Source organism: Anthonomus grandis, chromosome 6, assembly GCF_022605725.1.
Source record: "Anthonomus grandis grandis chromosome 6, icAntGran1.3, whole genome shotgun sequence".
In the NCBI taxonomy this organism is placed as follows: Eukaryota; Metazoa; Arthropoda; class Insecta; order Coleoptera; family Curculionidae; genus Anthonomus; species Anthonomus grandis.
In genome coordinates this window covers 25,976,569-25,996,039 of record NC_065551.1, presented here as the reverse complement: position 1 = coordinate 25,996,039, position 19,471 = coordinate 25,976,569, and the positions used below count along the sequence as shown (strand labels likewise).

General features: G+C 27.9%; 2 protein-coding genes across 2 annotated transcripts in view; one reads left to right on the top strand and one right to left on the bottom strand.

The window, feature by feature from the left end:
- The window catches only part of LOC126737445 (calpain-9-like), a 131,404-nt gene that overhangs the window by 91,356 nt on the left and 20,577 nt on the right, over window positions 1-19,471 (bottom strand). The gene's annotated exons all lie outside the window — the stretch shown is intronic.
- On the top strand, window positions 15,488-19,463 carry LOC126737446 (protein D3-like). Its single transcript, XM_050442355.1, has 3 exons — window positions 15,488-15,766; window positions 18,883-19,038; window positions 19,094-19,463. Exons 1-3 carry the CDS (start codon window positions 15,496-15,498, stop codon window positions 19,354-19,356), a joined length of 690 nt encoding a protein of 229 aa, XP_050298312.1. The 5' UTR covers window positions 15,488-15,495; the 3' UTR covers window positions 19,357-19,463.

Sequence of the window (19,471 nt, the reverse complement as noted above, 5' to 3'; positions counted from 1 at the left end):
TACCCTATTATTGCCCTTGACGTTTTTTTCAAATTTATCTCTTGTCTTCCAAATTTATAACTGGAACTCTCCTAACCAATTTTCAAATGTAAAAATATACTTCTCTTCCTCATTTTAACTAATTTCTATACATTTTGATCATTTTATAGAGTTCTCATCATGTTTTTTTGCTCTCACACTTGTTGTCATCAGTTACTTTAATTTTGATTCATTTTTATTGACTCTTCAAGATATTACTAAGCCGTTAATTTCAATTCTTGTTTTGGAATCAACAAAATCTATCAATCATTATTTCCATTAACATGACCCTTTCTCATATTAGTTCATATACCTAAATTACGTAACTCAAATCACTTTTAACTATCATAAATCACCTATCTACCTTTTATATTTTATACAGATTGCAATATGTACTTTATGCGATGTATAGGTTCTATACGGTTCTCGATTTCTTCGTACAGGTTCTTACAACAGGTAATTTAGTAGCCAATTTATTAAAGCTGTAACTGACGGAGAGTAAAGTCACAATTTTATGGTCTATTGAATCATATAAATGCCAAAGCCGTTAAGAATCAGAAGCAACGATGACTTTGATATCTAGAAACTTAAACAACTGTGACACTTTTTAATTAAATCTTTTTGTAAATATACATCGATGAACCATCGAGAATTCCTACGATAGTAAGTTTTTAGTTAAAACTGAACTAACTAACAATTATTTAAAGAGAGGGAGTCAAATATATGTTAAAATAGCGTGACCAGCGTGAGTTACTTACTATCAAGTGAACCTGGTTCAAAAGGAAACTAGGTGCAAAATTAGTAAACAATGGAACATAGAACGGTGAACAGAGAATATAAATACAGGTCTTGCACAATAAATAGAAAAAAGTTTAATTTTTATGGAATAAGAAGGTTAAATTATTCAAATAGGAGCATTTAACTTAGAACGGTAAATATATTATTTTTAGTTAAAATTTAGCGCAATTATTTTAAGATATGAATGGACCAACTATTATAAGAGTACCAATAAGGCCTATAAGATTTAAAAGAGTGACAAAGACAGGAAGAAAAAAATTGAGTAACAGGCTTGGAGACCCTATGGTATTAATTATTGCTAATTAACTACTTCTAATTGGAGGATATCGATTTAATCAAAGTTAAAATAGGAGAACCGAAAATAAAACTTTCTACAAACCTACTTCCGTATTTAATGAATCGTACGCACATCAGATGAAGTAGATAATCAAAAATTAACACCGTGCACTTTATCATTGTTTAAAGTTCTCCCAAAATGGCAACAGGAAAAAGATTTTTATCTAATTAATAGACTGAAAATCATCAGATTACGACCTGATTAGATTGAGTTTGTTGAAAGAGTAAAAGGTGAACGTTTGCCGCAGATAGAGAGTAAATAATACGGATATAAGCAATATAAAATATTTTATTGATAGGTTTGTTTGAAAGTAATAAAATTATAGATTGTATAGATATAATTTATTTGTAGTTTTAAGGGAAAGCCTTTCACGTAGTTTATCGTGAATCAAGTAAGAGATTGTTGATTATCTTTAGGTTTATCTTTGGTTTAGTTATGCTATAATTACCTTTAGTTATCAAAGACCTACACTAGATCAGTTAAAAATGTAAAGAATTATTTCTTTACTTGATTTTTTTTTGTTGGCAATTGAAACCAAGTATGCTAGGAATATTCATCATACTTTTAGAATCTTAATTATTAATTTTTAAAAATTAGTTTATATGAACGTATAATAATTTAATAATTTACATAGATTAGGAATAATAAAAAAATGAATATTTTCAATGCATTATTTTTGTAATTAAAATTTAAAATTTGTATTTTTTTAATGTAAAATAAATGTTAGAACGCCAAAAATGTATATTGTCAATTTCTAATGCCGAAAAAAAAAATTATTAATAATTATCATCAATATTAGGAAAAAACATATATTTAGATTTTTTTAATTTCTATAGATTTTTCTCTAATATTCCCTAACCAAACTTCCAAATATATTTTCTAAATAATAAAAAAAATTATAGAATGTTTTAGAATATTTCTGGAGTGTTCTGCATATTCTGTTAAGGTCAGAATTAAAAATAACTAGCTCCAGGGATATCATTTTATTGTAAAGATCTGTAATAATTTGGAAAATCTAAAAAAAATATTTAAAATTAATTTCGTGGCCGTATATAATATTACTTAGATATATCCGTTATATCTAAGTAAATACAATAAATTCCAGATATATCCATAGAATTAGTAAGAAATATTTTCTATCAAATATTCTCTAAAAATCGTGTCGTAACTGAATATATTATGAACTGTATCCCGGTATCATATCACCTTAATCCGGGAATACTCCTATAGTATTTTATATGTCGAGCCTATATTCCTGCAAAAATTTTGGAGTTAAGGAATATTTTTGGTCCATTTGCAAAATATAAATATTTATTAATTTTTTCATTTTTAAATGTTATCCTGAATAACGCAAGTGTAGATATTGGGAATAACTACTAAACAAGTATTTTAATATTATTTTGACTAAGATTAAATTAATTTAAAATTGCATGCATCAATTTTTATTTATTTGTATCCCTATTACTAAGATTTTAAAAATATTATGAAATCTTTGAATATATTGGATATGGCTTATTCTTAGAATAGTTAGTTATTAAATAGTTTTTAATTATTTCAAATAGATGACTTTTTAAATACTTAATATTTTGAATATTAGTCTGTTTCTTTTTTACAATTTGTGTTTGTATTACTTATTATATAAAATAACATACGTATATAATAGTATACGTATACAATACATTCGTATTGAATGTAAACTTAAAAAAAAACGAGGGTATTAAAGTAATCATATAACAAATCATTAGTATGTTACTTTATTACATGTACAAAACAAAATAAACTTATATTTAACTTATTAGTTATAAGTAATTTTGTTCCTGAATAGCATACTAACTGAAACAAAAGATTCATAATTAATTAAATGCAAATTATTAGCTAATAAATAATAATAAAGAATAGCAACAATTACCAGTTTAGAAAAGAAAAAAGGCTAACTAAATTATTAGTAAACTTAACAAAAATTTACAAAATAGTTACCCAGCAACAAAAAAAACATTTCTACAATAAGGTGCAAGGCTATATATTCAACTCTTGACTAAAAATCTTTATCTAAGAATCTAATAATTTTACTTAAAAAATATTAAAATTTAAAATAAAAATTTCTCAGCAAATTAAGACGAATATTGTTAAGTATAATTCCAATAAATAATTATTGAAATTGTCAAACTACGAACACATTTAAACAGTTCGTTAAAATCACCAAGAAAGGTAAAAGTTTCTATATATTTGTGTAACGCAGGTAAAAAATAACAAACGGAAACAACAGCTCCCATTCGCCTTCTATTTCCCTAATCATGAATTCTTATAATCTAGAAAAGCGTAGAGCTGCCGCAGCGCGGTGGTTGTCGCAAATAATTTGCCTAATTCATTTTCCAGTTGCAGTAAATCTATAAAGCTTTCTTTACCACAAAAGGTGCTATTCTGAGCCGTTTATGGGGCGCCCCGCATGGGAACCGTATTAGAAATAAATAAATTATTACACAACGGGCATTAGTTTCCATTGTGGCCTTAAAATATGCCATTTAAATTGCATCGATTGCTCTATGAATGACCTGCACCAGGTTTACTATGTTTGGTTATATTCTTGAATAAATCTTGGCTAAGATTTATCTGTTAGAGATGTCATAACATTATGCTTTTAAAGGTCTTACGGTATAGCGTCGTGTTTAAGAATCATACATTTATGTTTGATTAGTATGAGATGCAGAGAAAAGATCAAAATGTGCTTAAAGTACATAAAGAAATATAATTTTTTTATACCTTTGTCAAAATTAAACTGGCTGTATTGCAATGAGAATTTTAAAAGCAGCTGCATAATGCACGATCTGCATTAAGAGAGATTCTAAATGCCGGATGAGTTTTAATTAATTAAAGTTAAAGATAAAATTCCACAGTTTCTTCACAATCTTTTAAGTTTTACTATACAAGATTAAGATACAATATAAAACATAAACATGAAGCTATAGATTAAGGTTGACGTTATTTTTGTTTAGATATTAATTAATATTTTAATTATGCAGTATTTAAAGTAAATATTTTAATATATAAAGGTATACCTTTGTGCAAGTTCTGACAATGTAATAAAGTGTATTATTTGAAAATTTAAAAGAGAATCCAAATAATGATAGTAGGGCTAGACATCATAAAAACCAAAACTTATTTCTTTCTTTTTTATTTTTTATTAAATAAAATAAATGAAATATTTATTAATAAATCATAATTCATTTTCTTTCTAACGATATTTATTTTTTTTAATATTTAGTTAATTTCCATTTAGCAGCAAACTTACTTTTTTTTTAATCAATCTATTTAGCCATTTTGATACTCGATTAACTTTAACTTTGAAAAATGTGTGTCTTTTATAATATATCAAAGTTCACTTATAGTAAAAAATATAAATTTTTATTTAAATTTCAGATATCTGAAAATTCACATTGTCATCAATTTTTTATTAATATGTAATGGTTTTAATCCTCAATTAAATATCCGATTTTATCATATTTTTCAACTCTTATTTAATGCTCTCTTAATTAAATAAAGAAAGAGAAAGTTCAAAATATAATCTCTTAGTTCATTACCTAAATTTATAATTTATATTTATTACCTAAATTAATCTTTTATAATAATTTATAATTATTATTTTTTATATTAAATCGGGACCTATGCGCCTGTACTATTCTGCGACAGTCCATACACTAAATTTCGTTATTACAAAATTCCTGTATGAGCCATATTCGGCAGTTTTCATAAACACGTGAAAATTGTTTTAAATATATTTAATTTTTTTTATTTCTATTAAATCTTAATTAGTTTTTTTAATTCTTTAAACAATAAATAATTAATGACTAATTTTAATTTAATTTAGAAAAAAAGAACATTAGATCTAGCAAATCATGATTTTCTTAAATTTTCATCTGATCTTTTTAAACTAATCTTATTTCCATAAAATACTTTTTGTATTAGAGACCTCTTAATATTTTTTTGTTAATTTTGCAAAAGAATTTTTTAATTTTGGCTAATATTATATACAAATAAAAAAATTTTGATTGAAAAACTATGATTCTTTGATTTAGGACGTCTAACTTTTTTCGCGTATGTGATTATAATTATTAAAACTAACATATATCTATATAATTATATTTATTATCTATTTATCTGTTATATATCTAATGCTTACTAAGCAATTAATTACATTTGTTCGAGTTAAAGTTTTGCTACCACTTTTACGGCTTTTAAAAGGAAATAGAAAAAATCAGCTTATCTATATCTTACTATACCTTAGAAATAAAAGTTCAAATATATATAAAACATGTTACAATGAACTATGGTTAATACAAAACATAATAGATGTTAATCATTAAATAATAAAACATAAAATACCAAGAAATTGCCCTAGTATTCAAGAATGGCACATTTATGTCTATAAAAAATACCAAATTTAGCCTGACCTTTATAATACACATATTTTTTAAATATTATTATAACTGATAAAAGGAAAAGGAGGTATGTATACTTTTTTATCTTATCCACAAGAAAAAAATAGATATCACAAAATAAACTACATTATGATCCTATGAAATTCATGGATTCAATAAAATGCCTTCTCGGTTAAAATTTGCTTAACCTCTTTTAAAAATGTAGCATTTGTTATTATTTTTATTTTATCTGAGAAGGCATTATAGCATTTTACTGCATAATATCCCGGTCCTGTTTGATACCTCTTTAGTCTCCAATAGGTTGGGGAAATATATTCTCTGTACCTAGTACCATGGTTCTGAACTTTCCTCTTGGGTTCTAAAGGAGTTCAAATTCGCTCTAAGAAATTTAAGATTTTCAAAAATATACGGTTCGAAGATCAGAAGTATTCAAATTTTTTTATTATTACTCTAAACATTTTCTTTTGCGCAATCCCATTATATTTTAGATACCTAAAGTCGAACAAACCTTTCTGCGATATTAGTCTATACTCTACTTTTTCCTGTTTAAACTTTGATGTGTAGCAATCAAAATCTCTAGGAGCTGGTCCCTGAGATCAGAAAAACCCATTTCATGGACACCATGTCAAGTCCAACTGATAATGTTAGAGTCAAGAAAAATATTATCAGAGCAGTTTTTTCAGCGAGTTGGATCAAAAACCCCTTACAATTTCCCGCGAATTATAAGCTATTAAAATATATCTCAGTTTGCGCAGACTAACACTGTCAGAAAGAAAATTAACATTAAAATCCCCTCCTATAAGACATTTCTTTGTGCTACTCATAGAGTTCAAAACTTCGTCCAGAGACTCTAAAACGTAGTCAAAACCATATGTAAACCATGGGTTACTAATCACACGTGGAAGTTAGTTCAACGTAGAAAAGATATTAGGCAAGAAGCAGAAGCAAATAGAAGCCTATAGAAGTGTCTGAAAGGAAGAACAAAGACAATGCCACAAAGACGAGGGAAAATACATCACCTAAAAACAGAAATGAGCCTGAGGACTTATTTAATAAAATAGAACTGTTAACAAACGACTTTAAGCCGCGCAACTGGTCTATTTTGGGCAAAGAGGGAAATATAAAACTAATATCAATGAGATCTTAGAAACGTAGAAGATCTACTGAATAGATCTCTACAGGAATGAACAGATTTTACCAGAAATTTTATGCCCAAGTATTTATCCTAGAGAATAAGCGATACTACTTTCCAAAGTAAAGGAACCGATTAGATTGCTAAAAAAAACAAATCAAAAGAGAAGCCTTTTCTAACGTTGGAAGAAAGGATCTTACAAATTTGTTAATATATTTGAACGGCTATATGGAATAGTGAAATATCGTTCTGTTTGGTGTACTTTAATATACGTTTCATTACATAAAAAATAGCTACTACAAGGTGCGAGGACTACCAAACACTTTCCTCTTGAAAATCTTAAAAACTAGACTAAAGGCCTTTTAGACTGTCAGCAAGCCGGCTTTGTAACAGTAAAGGAACTAGGAAATAAATACTAAATCTGAAATAGCTTTTTGAAACATCTAGAGCATATCAAGTACTCTTTATAATATATTTCTTCGATTGTCAAAAGGCGTTTGATTGTGTCAACTAGGTTAAACTTTGGACCATCCTGATAAATGTGGGAGTTCCTATCGATCTAATTTCTCTTATAACGAACGTCTATGAGGTTTGAAACAAGGAGTCAGGTAAGGTTGTGTATTATTACCCGACTTTTTTAGCATAATATGGTGAATTTGTGATGAGAAAGTCCTTAGATGGATAGTCTGGAGGCAAAACAATAGCTGGATAAAAAATAACCAATTTAAGATTATGGCAGATAGATGAAGAAATGGTAAAACTTTTCAAATGAGTGGAACATGAAAGCAATAAAATGGAATTAAAAATTAATTAAAAATGAGACTAAAATATTTATAGTCTATGGATTTGACAATTTAAATTAACCGACCTAAACCAATATGACCTAGTAGAGAGTTTCAACTACTTATGCTCAACAGCATTAAAAACTACCAGGTAGAAGTAATCGTTCGATTTTCCAAAATATAAAAATTAGTATTAAGTTTCTCGTCCTATATTTTTTTGATATGGTGCTGAAAGCTCAAATCTCGTACTTCTGAAAGTCAGAAAATTGACGCCTTTAAAATGTGCTGTTGTCGCGAATGCTGAGAATACCTTGTACAGCTCACCGTATTTTAAATGAATTTAAAATAAAAATTAGATCCGCCTGCAATAGATTCGTCATTTTTTGGTCATATAGCCCGCTCGTTAATAGATAGTTGAATGTATGTAAGGAAATCACGATCATCATCAATGATGAAGTGATTTTAGAGACAAAAACCTTTTCAGCAAACTATTTTTTCCCTGCTCTGCTAATACTGCTGCCAAAATCACAATATTTCAAACTTTATCTTTTGAGTTATTAAATTCATGCGTAGCAATATCATTAAGATGCTTGTCACTTGCCATAGTACTATGAACACTATAAAAGGTGTAACGCATAAATTTCTTAAAACCGGAAATAATTAATAAAAAAAAAACTAGCAAAAACATCTTTGACAATAGCCAACGGCCACGATCATTATGGTCAACACGTCAATAAAAACCCAGCTGATTTAAGCGCCTTTATATTTAAATTAGAAATTACAAAACAATCAATTGACGATGCCTACGTAAAAAAGCGAGGCTGATTCCAGGATATAGTATTTCATTGACTATAAACGATAATAAATCCCATAAGGTTTGGGCAAGCGGCATTATTCCTATTGGGTATTCACCCGGCATACCATTTTGTATGCATGCCGCTACGGCCCATACCTCCGTCGATTATGTGATTTTTGCACGATATGTTTCATGGGAAATGCCGATTTTATTTTTATTGGTTTTTGAGTACGGTGTTTTTAATGTTTGATCATTTTTATAATTATTTTATTTTTAATTCAAATAGATCTTTAAAAAAATATTGACTCAAACCGAGTTATTTTTAATTTTATCAGAATTAAAATTTTTTTTATTATTTATTCTCGTAGTTTATTTTGATCAAGAATTTAGGACAAATTAAAAAAATATATTCTTAGCTGTTTGGAAAATATATTAAAAGAAAATTTTAAAATAAAAATATCGAAATAAAATTATTTAAAAAAGTCATAACTAAAGAAATTTTAATAAAAATGAAAAATATATTATACGCTAAAAGAGGCCATGCTAGTGTAAAAATACAAATTCAAAGTCACAAAAATTATGGATTTCTATAAAAGTATATTTTTTATATAAATTACACGTGTTTTGCTCTCTTATCTCTATTAGGAAAAGATCATATCTAAAAATAAGGGAAAAAACCACAAAAGTAAACATAATCAAATACCTTTAGTTTCAGATGTTTTTTATGTTTATGTTTCTAGGTTTTGTCTCTTATTTTTAGATCTAATGATCATATAATCCGATAAAAACACACTTTTTGTGAATTTGTTTTTTTATTTTGTATTATATTATATACTCCTTTTTACTTGATACAATTTAAGAAAATTCATACAGCAACCAAGTTACAATCTTGGAATATCAATCATAAATATCTAATTATTCGATATACTGTGATTAAAGTTCCAACTATTTAAATACCTTAAGACAGACACTCTAATCTATAAAATTACTTTTAGATTTCCAAATCAGCTAAATACTTATACCTAACGAAATACCATTCAAAATTTAAAAACGAACCAACTAGGTCCATATTTAAAATACTAAACTAGCACCTTGCATTGTGCCCAAGCCGATGGTGGGTAGTAAAAGTTACAAAATACACAATAGACAAGGTGTTAATATAAGGCATATAAGGTGTACGGTAAGCCCTTATTTACGATCTGCCGAACGAAAAGGTTTTCAGTTTGTAATGTACACATTATGGGTGTGACCGTGACCATATCGGGCATAAATTATTGAGCTGCCTAAATAGGTCGGAATTATTCAAATTATGGTCTTAAATTTGGATTCTGGTAGCTGTCGTGGGATTTTATTAGATCTTTGAAATAGGATTTAGGAATAGGTCTGAAGCTGTTAAGAAATCTTCGCTTTTTAAGTGGTTATATTACAAGTAAGATAAATTGTTTTAATAGAAGATCTTAAATTACTAACAATGTGGTATGTTTCTTAATAAATTTCAAGGAATTTGTTAGCAGGCGATTTTGCATAAAAATATTGATCTTTGTTATGATTTTATTGATTGATTGATATAACCACTAAATAAATTAAAATAGTCACTTGTACGTGTGTAAAGCAAATAAAAAAACCGTTTGATCCCTTTGCTAACGTAAGTGCGATTAAATCGGAAGACGTAACTGAATAATTTGAATAACATGTTAATCGAAAGTTTGGTTATCACTACCTATTAGGCGATATAATATGGTATGGAAAGAATATGGGTGTTTCATTAAGAACGCTAGATTTGAATTGCGCGCCATATTAGATAGTCAAAATTTCACATAATTATGCAGTAACAGATCAAAAATTGACAGATGGGGATTAATAGACCTGGAGCATTGCAGGGTAGAACAACGCATCCTGATTGTCAAAAACCATTATAAAAATGATGAACGTTTAATTGCTACTATTCGTAAAGTGCGTCCAAAGTTCGATCGAATTATTATTTCTGATTCATCTACTGTGAAAAGAATACTCAAAAAGTTTGAAAGTACTGGTTTGATTAGTGATGTGCAACACATGATAATATGAGCTCGTAGAGGTCTTTCAGAACAAATCATCATAGCAGTGAGTGTAAATCCAAGTTCTGGCAGCAGACCATGAACTGCGAAGAAAATTTCACCAAGACATTTTCTGAGCATTGACTTCTCTTTTATTAAAAAGATACCGTCTATCTATTCGTATATGCCCGAAATTCATATGCTTAACCTACATTTCTTCATTGGTTTAATCTCTATGTCTAGACATCGATATTTACTAGATTTTCATTAAATACATTTTTATTATCTAGTTCGTGAATCAACGAAATCATTTTAATTTAAAATTCTTATTTTTCTAGCATCTCTTTCAAGGAACTTTGCTAAAGTTAAATTTTTTAATGATCAATACTATAAAATTACTACTACTGAGTAAATTTACTTATTACATAAAGGCTTAATATATCTTAATTCCACATATCTATTCATATTATAAACTTAAGAGATCAATATTTTACCGAAACATATATGTAGATCTAATAAATAATTGGTAAATCTTATATTCACCACTTAATAGAATTACCACTAATGAGCATACAATATAGAGATGTGTGTGTGTGGCCTAACGTATAATTATGAACGAAGATCACCTACATGTACGGCACATTAGGCTAATTATTATTAATTACAATAATTATTGCACTAACGAATATATTTTTTTTTTATCTGCGGGAAATCAAAGACCACAAATTATAGTTCATTAGTGTTTCAAGTGGGAACAGAGTCATGCAGAGTATAAAATAAAGGGATTATTAGAGCACAGTATGAAATGTATCAGGTCAAGTAATATGAAAGAAATAAATATTGTGATATTATTAATAAACTCTTTAAAACCGTCATAAGAGTTAATAAAGATACGTGCAGAACGTGACACTTTCTATGATATATTGGCAGTTAAACTACCATTTAATTAGTTATCGCGAAAAGTGGTATCTAGAATAATTACTAGTTATTTGCAGGTATTAACATCTGCATTTTTCTTTAATGTATGCATATATGCTTACAAGAAAGAATGCAGGTAGTTTTTCTTTAATTTACTGGCTTTTGCTTTAATAAAAAAACGGGTGGCAAAAATTAAATGTAAATTTATTAAACGATATGCATGTCTTTTTCAGGTTAACAACAAATCAATCACTATAAATAATGGGATAAATCTTAAAATCTTAAGTTTTTTTTTCTATAAATCAGGTTTATCTGAAAGGAGTTATTGATGTACTTATTAAATATTTTAAAAAAGAACCAATTATGATAAATTATATAGTCAAAGGAAGATGTTGTGCCGCACGGCGTCTATAATTGAAAAACAAAAATACATGGGAAGGAGGCATTTCCTATTTAGTGATACTTCAGTGGCGGCTAGACAGAGAGCTTTTATATACATTTTATTGTAACATGTATTAAAATATCAAACATAAGAGATTTGTATACTTATACAGGATGCTTCCAAGAAAAGAGACCTGGAAATCCTTTTTCGTCTAGATGACTGATACATATTGCCATTTCTACTACATATTTTTTACTGTTTTTGGTGATTAGATAATTCTTTTAGAAATGCAACTCTTTCTAATACTCTCTTAACTATTTTCCAGCAGTTATCTTGCTTTAGATGCGTCGTGGTCAGAAATTAATTCCGTATCTTCTCTCACAATCCTTTCCCGGTTCTCTACCCTCTTCTTAGCTCAGTTATCATATCACATATCGCGATTTGCTTTTTACCGAGAACAAGGTTCTGAAACTGCCAGGCACTTGCAGTCTTGCCTTACTAGAATTCAATTTGAATTGTGGGATAGTGGGCAGCCTAAGGAATGTTGTGCACATAGACCCTTGAAAAATCTAATGATGTACTCTGGTCTAAGAAATTTTATGTAGCTTGACAAAAAAATAATGATATCTAGATATTTATTAGCGCTCGTGGGTACTGAGCGCTTATCCATAATGTAGTTTAGAGTTTCTTCCTCCTGCAAATACCAACTAGTGTGAAGGTGGAATCTTAAGTCGTAGTATCTGGTTAGACCTCTTACTACTCGAATTTTGCAATACTTTTTAGGTGTAGGAATTTTCTGATAATATAGCTTATCTGTAGCTCTCTTAGTCTATTTTATATCAGAGGCTTCAGTCTATCTTCATGGGATCGTGAACGGGATCGATTCGGGGGCTACTGACGGATACTATGGATCCGTTTCCTTGTTACCAGCATTATGTGAGTAACCAGGCACCCAAACAAGCTGAACTCTATAATCATGCTTGACTTGTTCCTTTAGGACCTTTATACATTTCAGTACAAGATAGAGTTTAAATTTTTGACCTGATTGTGCTTAAATAGCACCTCTGATGTCCAAGCTGTAAAACCGTCTGTATATCAGATGGTCCCCCTGTTGTGTTAAATCATCTCTGTATTTCTGATCCAGTATTTAGTAGCCCACAAGAGTGGAAATAAAATTTCTTAATTCCTATGCATATTTTTTTAATTTAAAAGGAAATAAGAAATTTTTATTATAATTATAATTTTCACATGGCACTGTTACTTTTTCAGAAATGTTAGATAGATCAGTTTAGGATAGAAGGATAGATTTAAATAATATACTATTTGGCTTAAAGAAAAGGCATTTTTAACTTCATATTTAACTAAAAGTCTCTTTACTTTAAATTTAAAAAAAAAAATTTCTATAAAAAACAAATAATATAATTATAAATTTATACAATAAATACTATAAAAAAGAAAAACTTATTACCTGTAAGCAATAAAAAAAGGATTATCATACTGATAGACATTTATTGACCTTTGGATTTACTTACTGTTATAATATTCTATGTAATTTAAAAAAAATATACATCCATCTAGCGTAGAAAAAACTTGTATGATTCATGTAGCACTTACACTATTAATCTATATATGTAAATATATAGATTAATAATTCCTTTTCAAAAACAAGTCGAGTAAATTTCATATGTTAATGTAAATGTTATTTAATATCAGGTCCTCTACGACTACTTCACATCTTTTTTTTTAATGATTTTAAAAGTTTTCCAATATAGTCTTGATAAATTGATTTCCATACGTACTGAATTTTTTTATAAACCTCATTTAGATTAGAGATATTTTTTTACAAATTCTTTCAATAAATTTTATCCTACGAATTATCGATTAAGTTAAGATCTGGGGTTTAGGCTAGAAAAAGCATAACAACAACTTTGTTATTACTTAACCATATTTTAACTAGTTTTGATATGTTCTTAAGGTCATTATAATTCTGGAAAACCCATCTTAATCATCAGAACGATCCATAAGACTTTTTCCATAAGAAAATCCACAAATCCATAAGATTTTTTCCAATGGAGCAACCTTAAATTTTCATCTCTATATTTCAGTTTGAATCTTTCTTTCACTAATCTCGTAACCTAGTAGATGCTTAATGATCTTAATAGCTTAAAATGAATTTATTTGAAAACACTACTGTGTTTTTATTTTTAGTAAAACCAGGTACGCTTAAGGTGCGTCTGGTCTCTCTGTTTTTTATTGAGATGAAGGGTTTGTTTACTAAGTTTCTACCGTATAAACCAGCTTCCTTATGTCTTATAGTGCTTACCGATTTTTAAACATTCTCCAACTGTCTTTACCTCGAGAAGCACTAATCAATATATCTTGTACAGCCAATCTCTTATTACTTATATTCATCACACTATCAGCTATTTTTGTACGACTTTTTCGAACTCGTTTCAAGTTTTTTTGGAAATTGGAAAGTCTTCTGTATCCTACTAATTTATCTAAATTTAATGCTTTCCCTATTTAAATTTTTTTTTGCCATTTTTAGGTTTCTCCAATTTTTTTCTTTTAATTACACAAAATATTATAAATTAATAATAATAATAACTTAAACATATACTTTTAAATTTACCACAGATTTATTAGAATATTTAGAATTCAAGAAAACGAACAAAATTAAACAAGAAATAAATATAAAAATTAGTTGCTGTACATATGTATGAATTGTTAAAAAACGAAAAAATTATCATTAAAAAATATTTTATAATCCTATTTATAATTCTGCCTTCTATTTTTTTGACATCTAACTGCTAAAATGCGCTTTCTTATCCATTAGAAAATTATATTTAAAAATTTTTATAGAGGGGAGCTTTAATAAGTTTAATTTAAATCTCCTTTTAAGTCTGTCCACCGTTTTGCTTTTCTTTTGAGCGACCGCAATGCATGAAGCAAACGTTATATTTTTTAAATTATTCAATTTTTGAATCATGATAGAAATCTCTTTCTTCTAGATAGATCCGTAGTGTAGGTATTGCAATTTAGTGGCATGCGGAAAACTGCTTTTCGAGTTCAGTACAAATTTTATACGATATTAAAATTTAGGCATTTAATGACCGATTTTTTTTCTTTGGAACAACTTTTTAACAATAAAATCAATCTCATTTCTTCAAAAATTCATCATCTTTTATGGTGGCCTCTCTTATGGTGTTCACTTAGTTTTCCCGATTTCTTTAAAAAGTTCCTTTAAAATGAAGAATTATTTTTATTGGTTTTAAATTTGAAGTAAACATTTTTATTTATTTGTTTTTTCCTAATTTATTACAAAGAGAGAAGCGGGCCAGTTGGTTAAACCAGTGCCAAAAAATGAAGAATTGCGAGAACTAGATGTAGGTCCATATTGATTGTCAAAAATAACACGTGGTTTTGCAAGAAGTATTGTTTCAAGAGAATTAAACTTTTTTATAATTGAACACTAGTGAACACTAGAATTGTTGTTTATGTTGAGCGTTAGTTAAGTCATTGGGCGAAGAAAAACAGAATTGTGTATCGTCAGAACAAAGAGAATCAAATTGGGTTTAAAATACTTTTTCATTTCACGTCAAAGGAATTAGAAACTTCACTACAAGTCAATGTTCATACTTTGAGAACATTTTATTATTTTGCTTATATAGAGTTTCTGCACCTAACCTATCTTTAATTAGGTAGTAGGTTCTTGTAAATAATATATATTTAGAGAGAAATTAATATATGCTGGATATAAGGACAAAATTTATTCTATTGATATTCAAAACAAAATTTCTACGCTACTGCTTAACCCCCTTTAGACCATCTTATTTTCACGTCAACGGAGAATTATACATATGGCAAGTAAAACATTTCCAATCCTAATACGCAGTAGCGACGAACCGAACTCGTTTTTAGCCTTGACAATGATGCGCGTGACGTTTCTGTTTTGCTTTTTCGTAGCGGTGTGTTATTTGTGTCCGATTTGCACCGAAAATTTGCTGCAAAATATGGAAAAGGAAAAAGTGGTGCCCGAGGTGATCGACAAGGCTCCCTCGGAAGTGGCGGAAGTGGTTTTTCCTAGCGGGGCTAAAGCTGAAATGGGGAAAGTTCTCACTCCTACATTAGGTGAGTTAAGGTTAAGTCAGGTTAGTTTTAACTCAAACAGTTGCTAATGAAAGTTTGTATTGATGTGGGTATAGTTTGTAAATTAAATGCCTTTTGACAATTTAACTGCTACATATTATACACATGTAAAATTGTATGTAAAATTATTTATGCTTTTTATCAAATTACCCATAGGTTTGAATATTTTTTTCTTACGGCCTAATATAGGTATACAGGGCATCTTAAGGTTGATAGTAGGTTAGTAATAAATTTCATATTAATATTGGGTATTAACTAATTGTCAAATATTCAAGAAATAATGATATTTTCCAAAATTATATTTCTTACCGAAAATTCACAAAAAAAAATGTTGCATTGAAACCCATAGTAAGTTTTATCGGTTTTCCCAACTTATCAGATAGCCTGTTTAATTGATGGTGCCTTTAAGAGGGATCTTCAGCATATAAAAAAATCCTTTGAAGTTGCCAATTTATTTGATTATCACCAAATATTATCTTAGTATTATCGGGTGTTATTTCTTTGTTTACAAATATTTAAACACCTCAATTGTAACTTAATAAAAGACCGATTTACGTTACCATTGCAAAATGTTTTAGAGCACTTAAATTTTGTTTTTTTGAATTATTATTTTAATTTAAATGGTTAGTTTTACCAACAAAGAATTGGTAATTGTTTATAACCTATTTGCTCCGACATCATTATGAATGAACTTCAAAAAACATTGATCAATTACCTTTTTTCAAATGATACTTCGATAACATTCTTATATTACTAGCGTGCAGTATCATTTAAACTGCTTGGAGTGTCACAACTGCCACTAAAAACAAAAAATAAATGATTTTTTTTTTAATTTTCTGAAAAAATCTAGAAACCGCATGAAAAAATGACGTGAACTGCATAATTTTTTTTTTTAATTTAATCTTAAATGCTATGTAAAGATAGTCAGACTTTTTAAATGAGGATAATTACCCCTCAAACTTCGAATTCCAGGAAGTAGAAAACAATTCTTGTAATTAAATCATATTATATTTGTGCATAACTTAAGTGGATACGATATTCAGTTTCTAATCCCAAAAAATATCTTAAAAGTTTAATTTGAAAGCATTTTCTCGATATGTTCGCTACATTTTTAAGTTCGTATTTCTTGGATATTTATTAAAACCTGTCAGATATTACTGTTTAGTAAGCCAGTTTAAAACTGTTCATCTTCAAGTTTAAAAAAAAGAGGTAAACCCTTGATCACGAACAAAGTCTTTTTTTTTTATAATGACTATCCACATAAATTATTTAATAAAATATTATTTAAAACTAATCAAACAGCCCAAAAACAAACCAAAAGAGTTAAAAAATGTTCTCTAAAATGATTGCAAGAGAACTTAATTTGGATAATATTAACAATACCTTTAAAAATAAAAATACTACTAAACGGTTTATTCTAAGTGACCTAAAAAGTAATACAATCTGCAAAATTCTATTTTAGTAATTTGAAAAAATTAAAATCAAAAAACACCTAAGTAATATAAATTAAAATAAAAAGGCTGAAAATTAAAAGAGTTTGGGAATAAAGTGCTGTTTTTCGGATCTAATTTGACAAATTAAAAGACAGAAACACTATTTGCAGGCGATCCAAATCCGCGATTAAGAAAATGAAACGATGATATAGAAAAAGGTGGAAAAGTCGAGTGCTCATTAATATATCCCTATCTCAGTATGAAAATTAGAGGAGTATGGGAATGAGGTGATATTTTTCGGGTTTAATTTGACAAACTAAAGAAGAAAAACACTATTTGCAGGTGATTCAATCCTTATTAAGAAAATGAAACGATGATATAGAAAAAGGTGGAATGGTCGAATTCTCATTTATATATCTCGATCTAAGTCTGAAAATTATAAAAGTATAGGAATCAAATTAATAATATCAAAAAATCTTAATAATATTAATTTGAAATTAATAAGATCAAATTAATATCATCAAAAAAATTATGTTTTTTTTACTATGAGTTACCTATAGACTGTAAGAATTTTGAAAGTGAGAAATTTCTCCAAAATGTAAAAAAAACAAACATTTTTGTCAAGAGAATTCAATTACTACAGAAAATAATTTCTCTGCATGAACTAGTCTTTATACCAATAAATTACAGACTAACTTATGGCTTTAAATGTATTGATTATATTACTGATGTATTATAATACGATTTAAAAAAAACTTTTATTATTATAATTAGTTATGTTTTTCAAAACGAAAAATATAAATATACATAACGAAAAATTCCACAAAATTCAAACAATACCAAGAATTTCTTTTAAATACTTTATTCATTAACATATTTAATAATAAAGTATTTAAATTTGTATTATTGTGTCAATTATCACATATGGTCTTTTATCACATATCAAAATAAGAATGTTGAAAATTGATAATTTAAAAAGTATTGGGGATTATTAATTTCAAATTTTTACGAATTCCTAATTTTTTAAATATATATTTAAATTAAATTATATTAAAAAATAAATTACATTAAAATCTTCAAAAAAATATATTTTCAAGAAGTTACTTTGCATGTCTTTAAACTAAGATACATTTTTTTCTTCTTTATTACTGTAAGCAGTTAGTTTATTTTTAGAAAAGTTTGTAAAGCAATAATGTAAAACGTACAACTGTCTTTGAGTGCAATATATTTAGCATAATGAAAATTAAAAGTTTATTTATGTTGCGTACTTTTATTTTACTTTATAGAATGTTTTTCTTTTTTTTTAATTTTGACTTATTATTATTATTATTATGACTTAGCTTTAAATATTATAATTTCATTTGCATTATTGCTCTTTCAATGCCAATTTCATAACCCCAAATATATATAAGCGTCTTGTAAGGTTCTTTCCACATACATAATTCTACCTCTAAATATACCACTTATATTGTCGCTATGCAATTATCTATAATTTGGCAGTTACCATAATAATATATAACTGCTCATTTAGAAACAATAAGAAACGCATTATAAGATATCTATTTTTAAATGACAATATTACTAGTTAAAAAACCATATGATATGAAATAAATTGCTTATTTAATAGATACAGTTTAAAATTTTCAAATTTTCTTTGAATTGTAGTGAAAGATCAGCCAAAGGTTAAATGGAATGCCGACCCCAATTCCCTCTATACAGTTTGCATGACAGATCCAGATGCTCCAAGCCGAAGCGATCCTAAATTTAGGGAGTGGCATCATTGGTTAGTTGGAAATGTTCCTGGAGATGATATATCCAAAGGTAAAGTTGGAATTTTAGTTAAAAAATCTGCATTATTTTATAAATTATGTTCCAGGTGAAGCTTTAAGCGAATACGTAGGCGCAGGTCCTCCAAAAGGTAGCGGCCTCCATCGCTATGTGATTCTAGTGTATAAGCAAAAGAAAAAACTGACTTTTGATGAACCGCGAATACCAAAAACATCAGGAGATAAGCGGCCTAAATTTGCCATAAGAAAGTTCGCTAAAAAGTACGACCTGGATGGCCCTATTGCTGGAAATTTTTTCCAGGCCGAGTGGGACGATTATGTGCCGCTTCTGTATAAGCAGCTTTCTTCCTAAACTGCAGATAAAGATTCTAAGACACTTGTATGTTTTCGAATTGAATTACAATATTTTAAATTTTGTTATTAGTAGTTAAAAATAAATGTATACATATTTTAAATAAATGTTTATT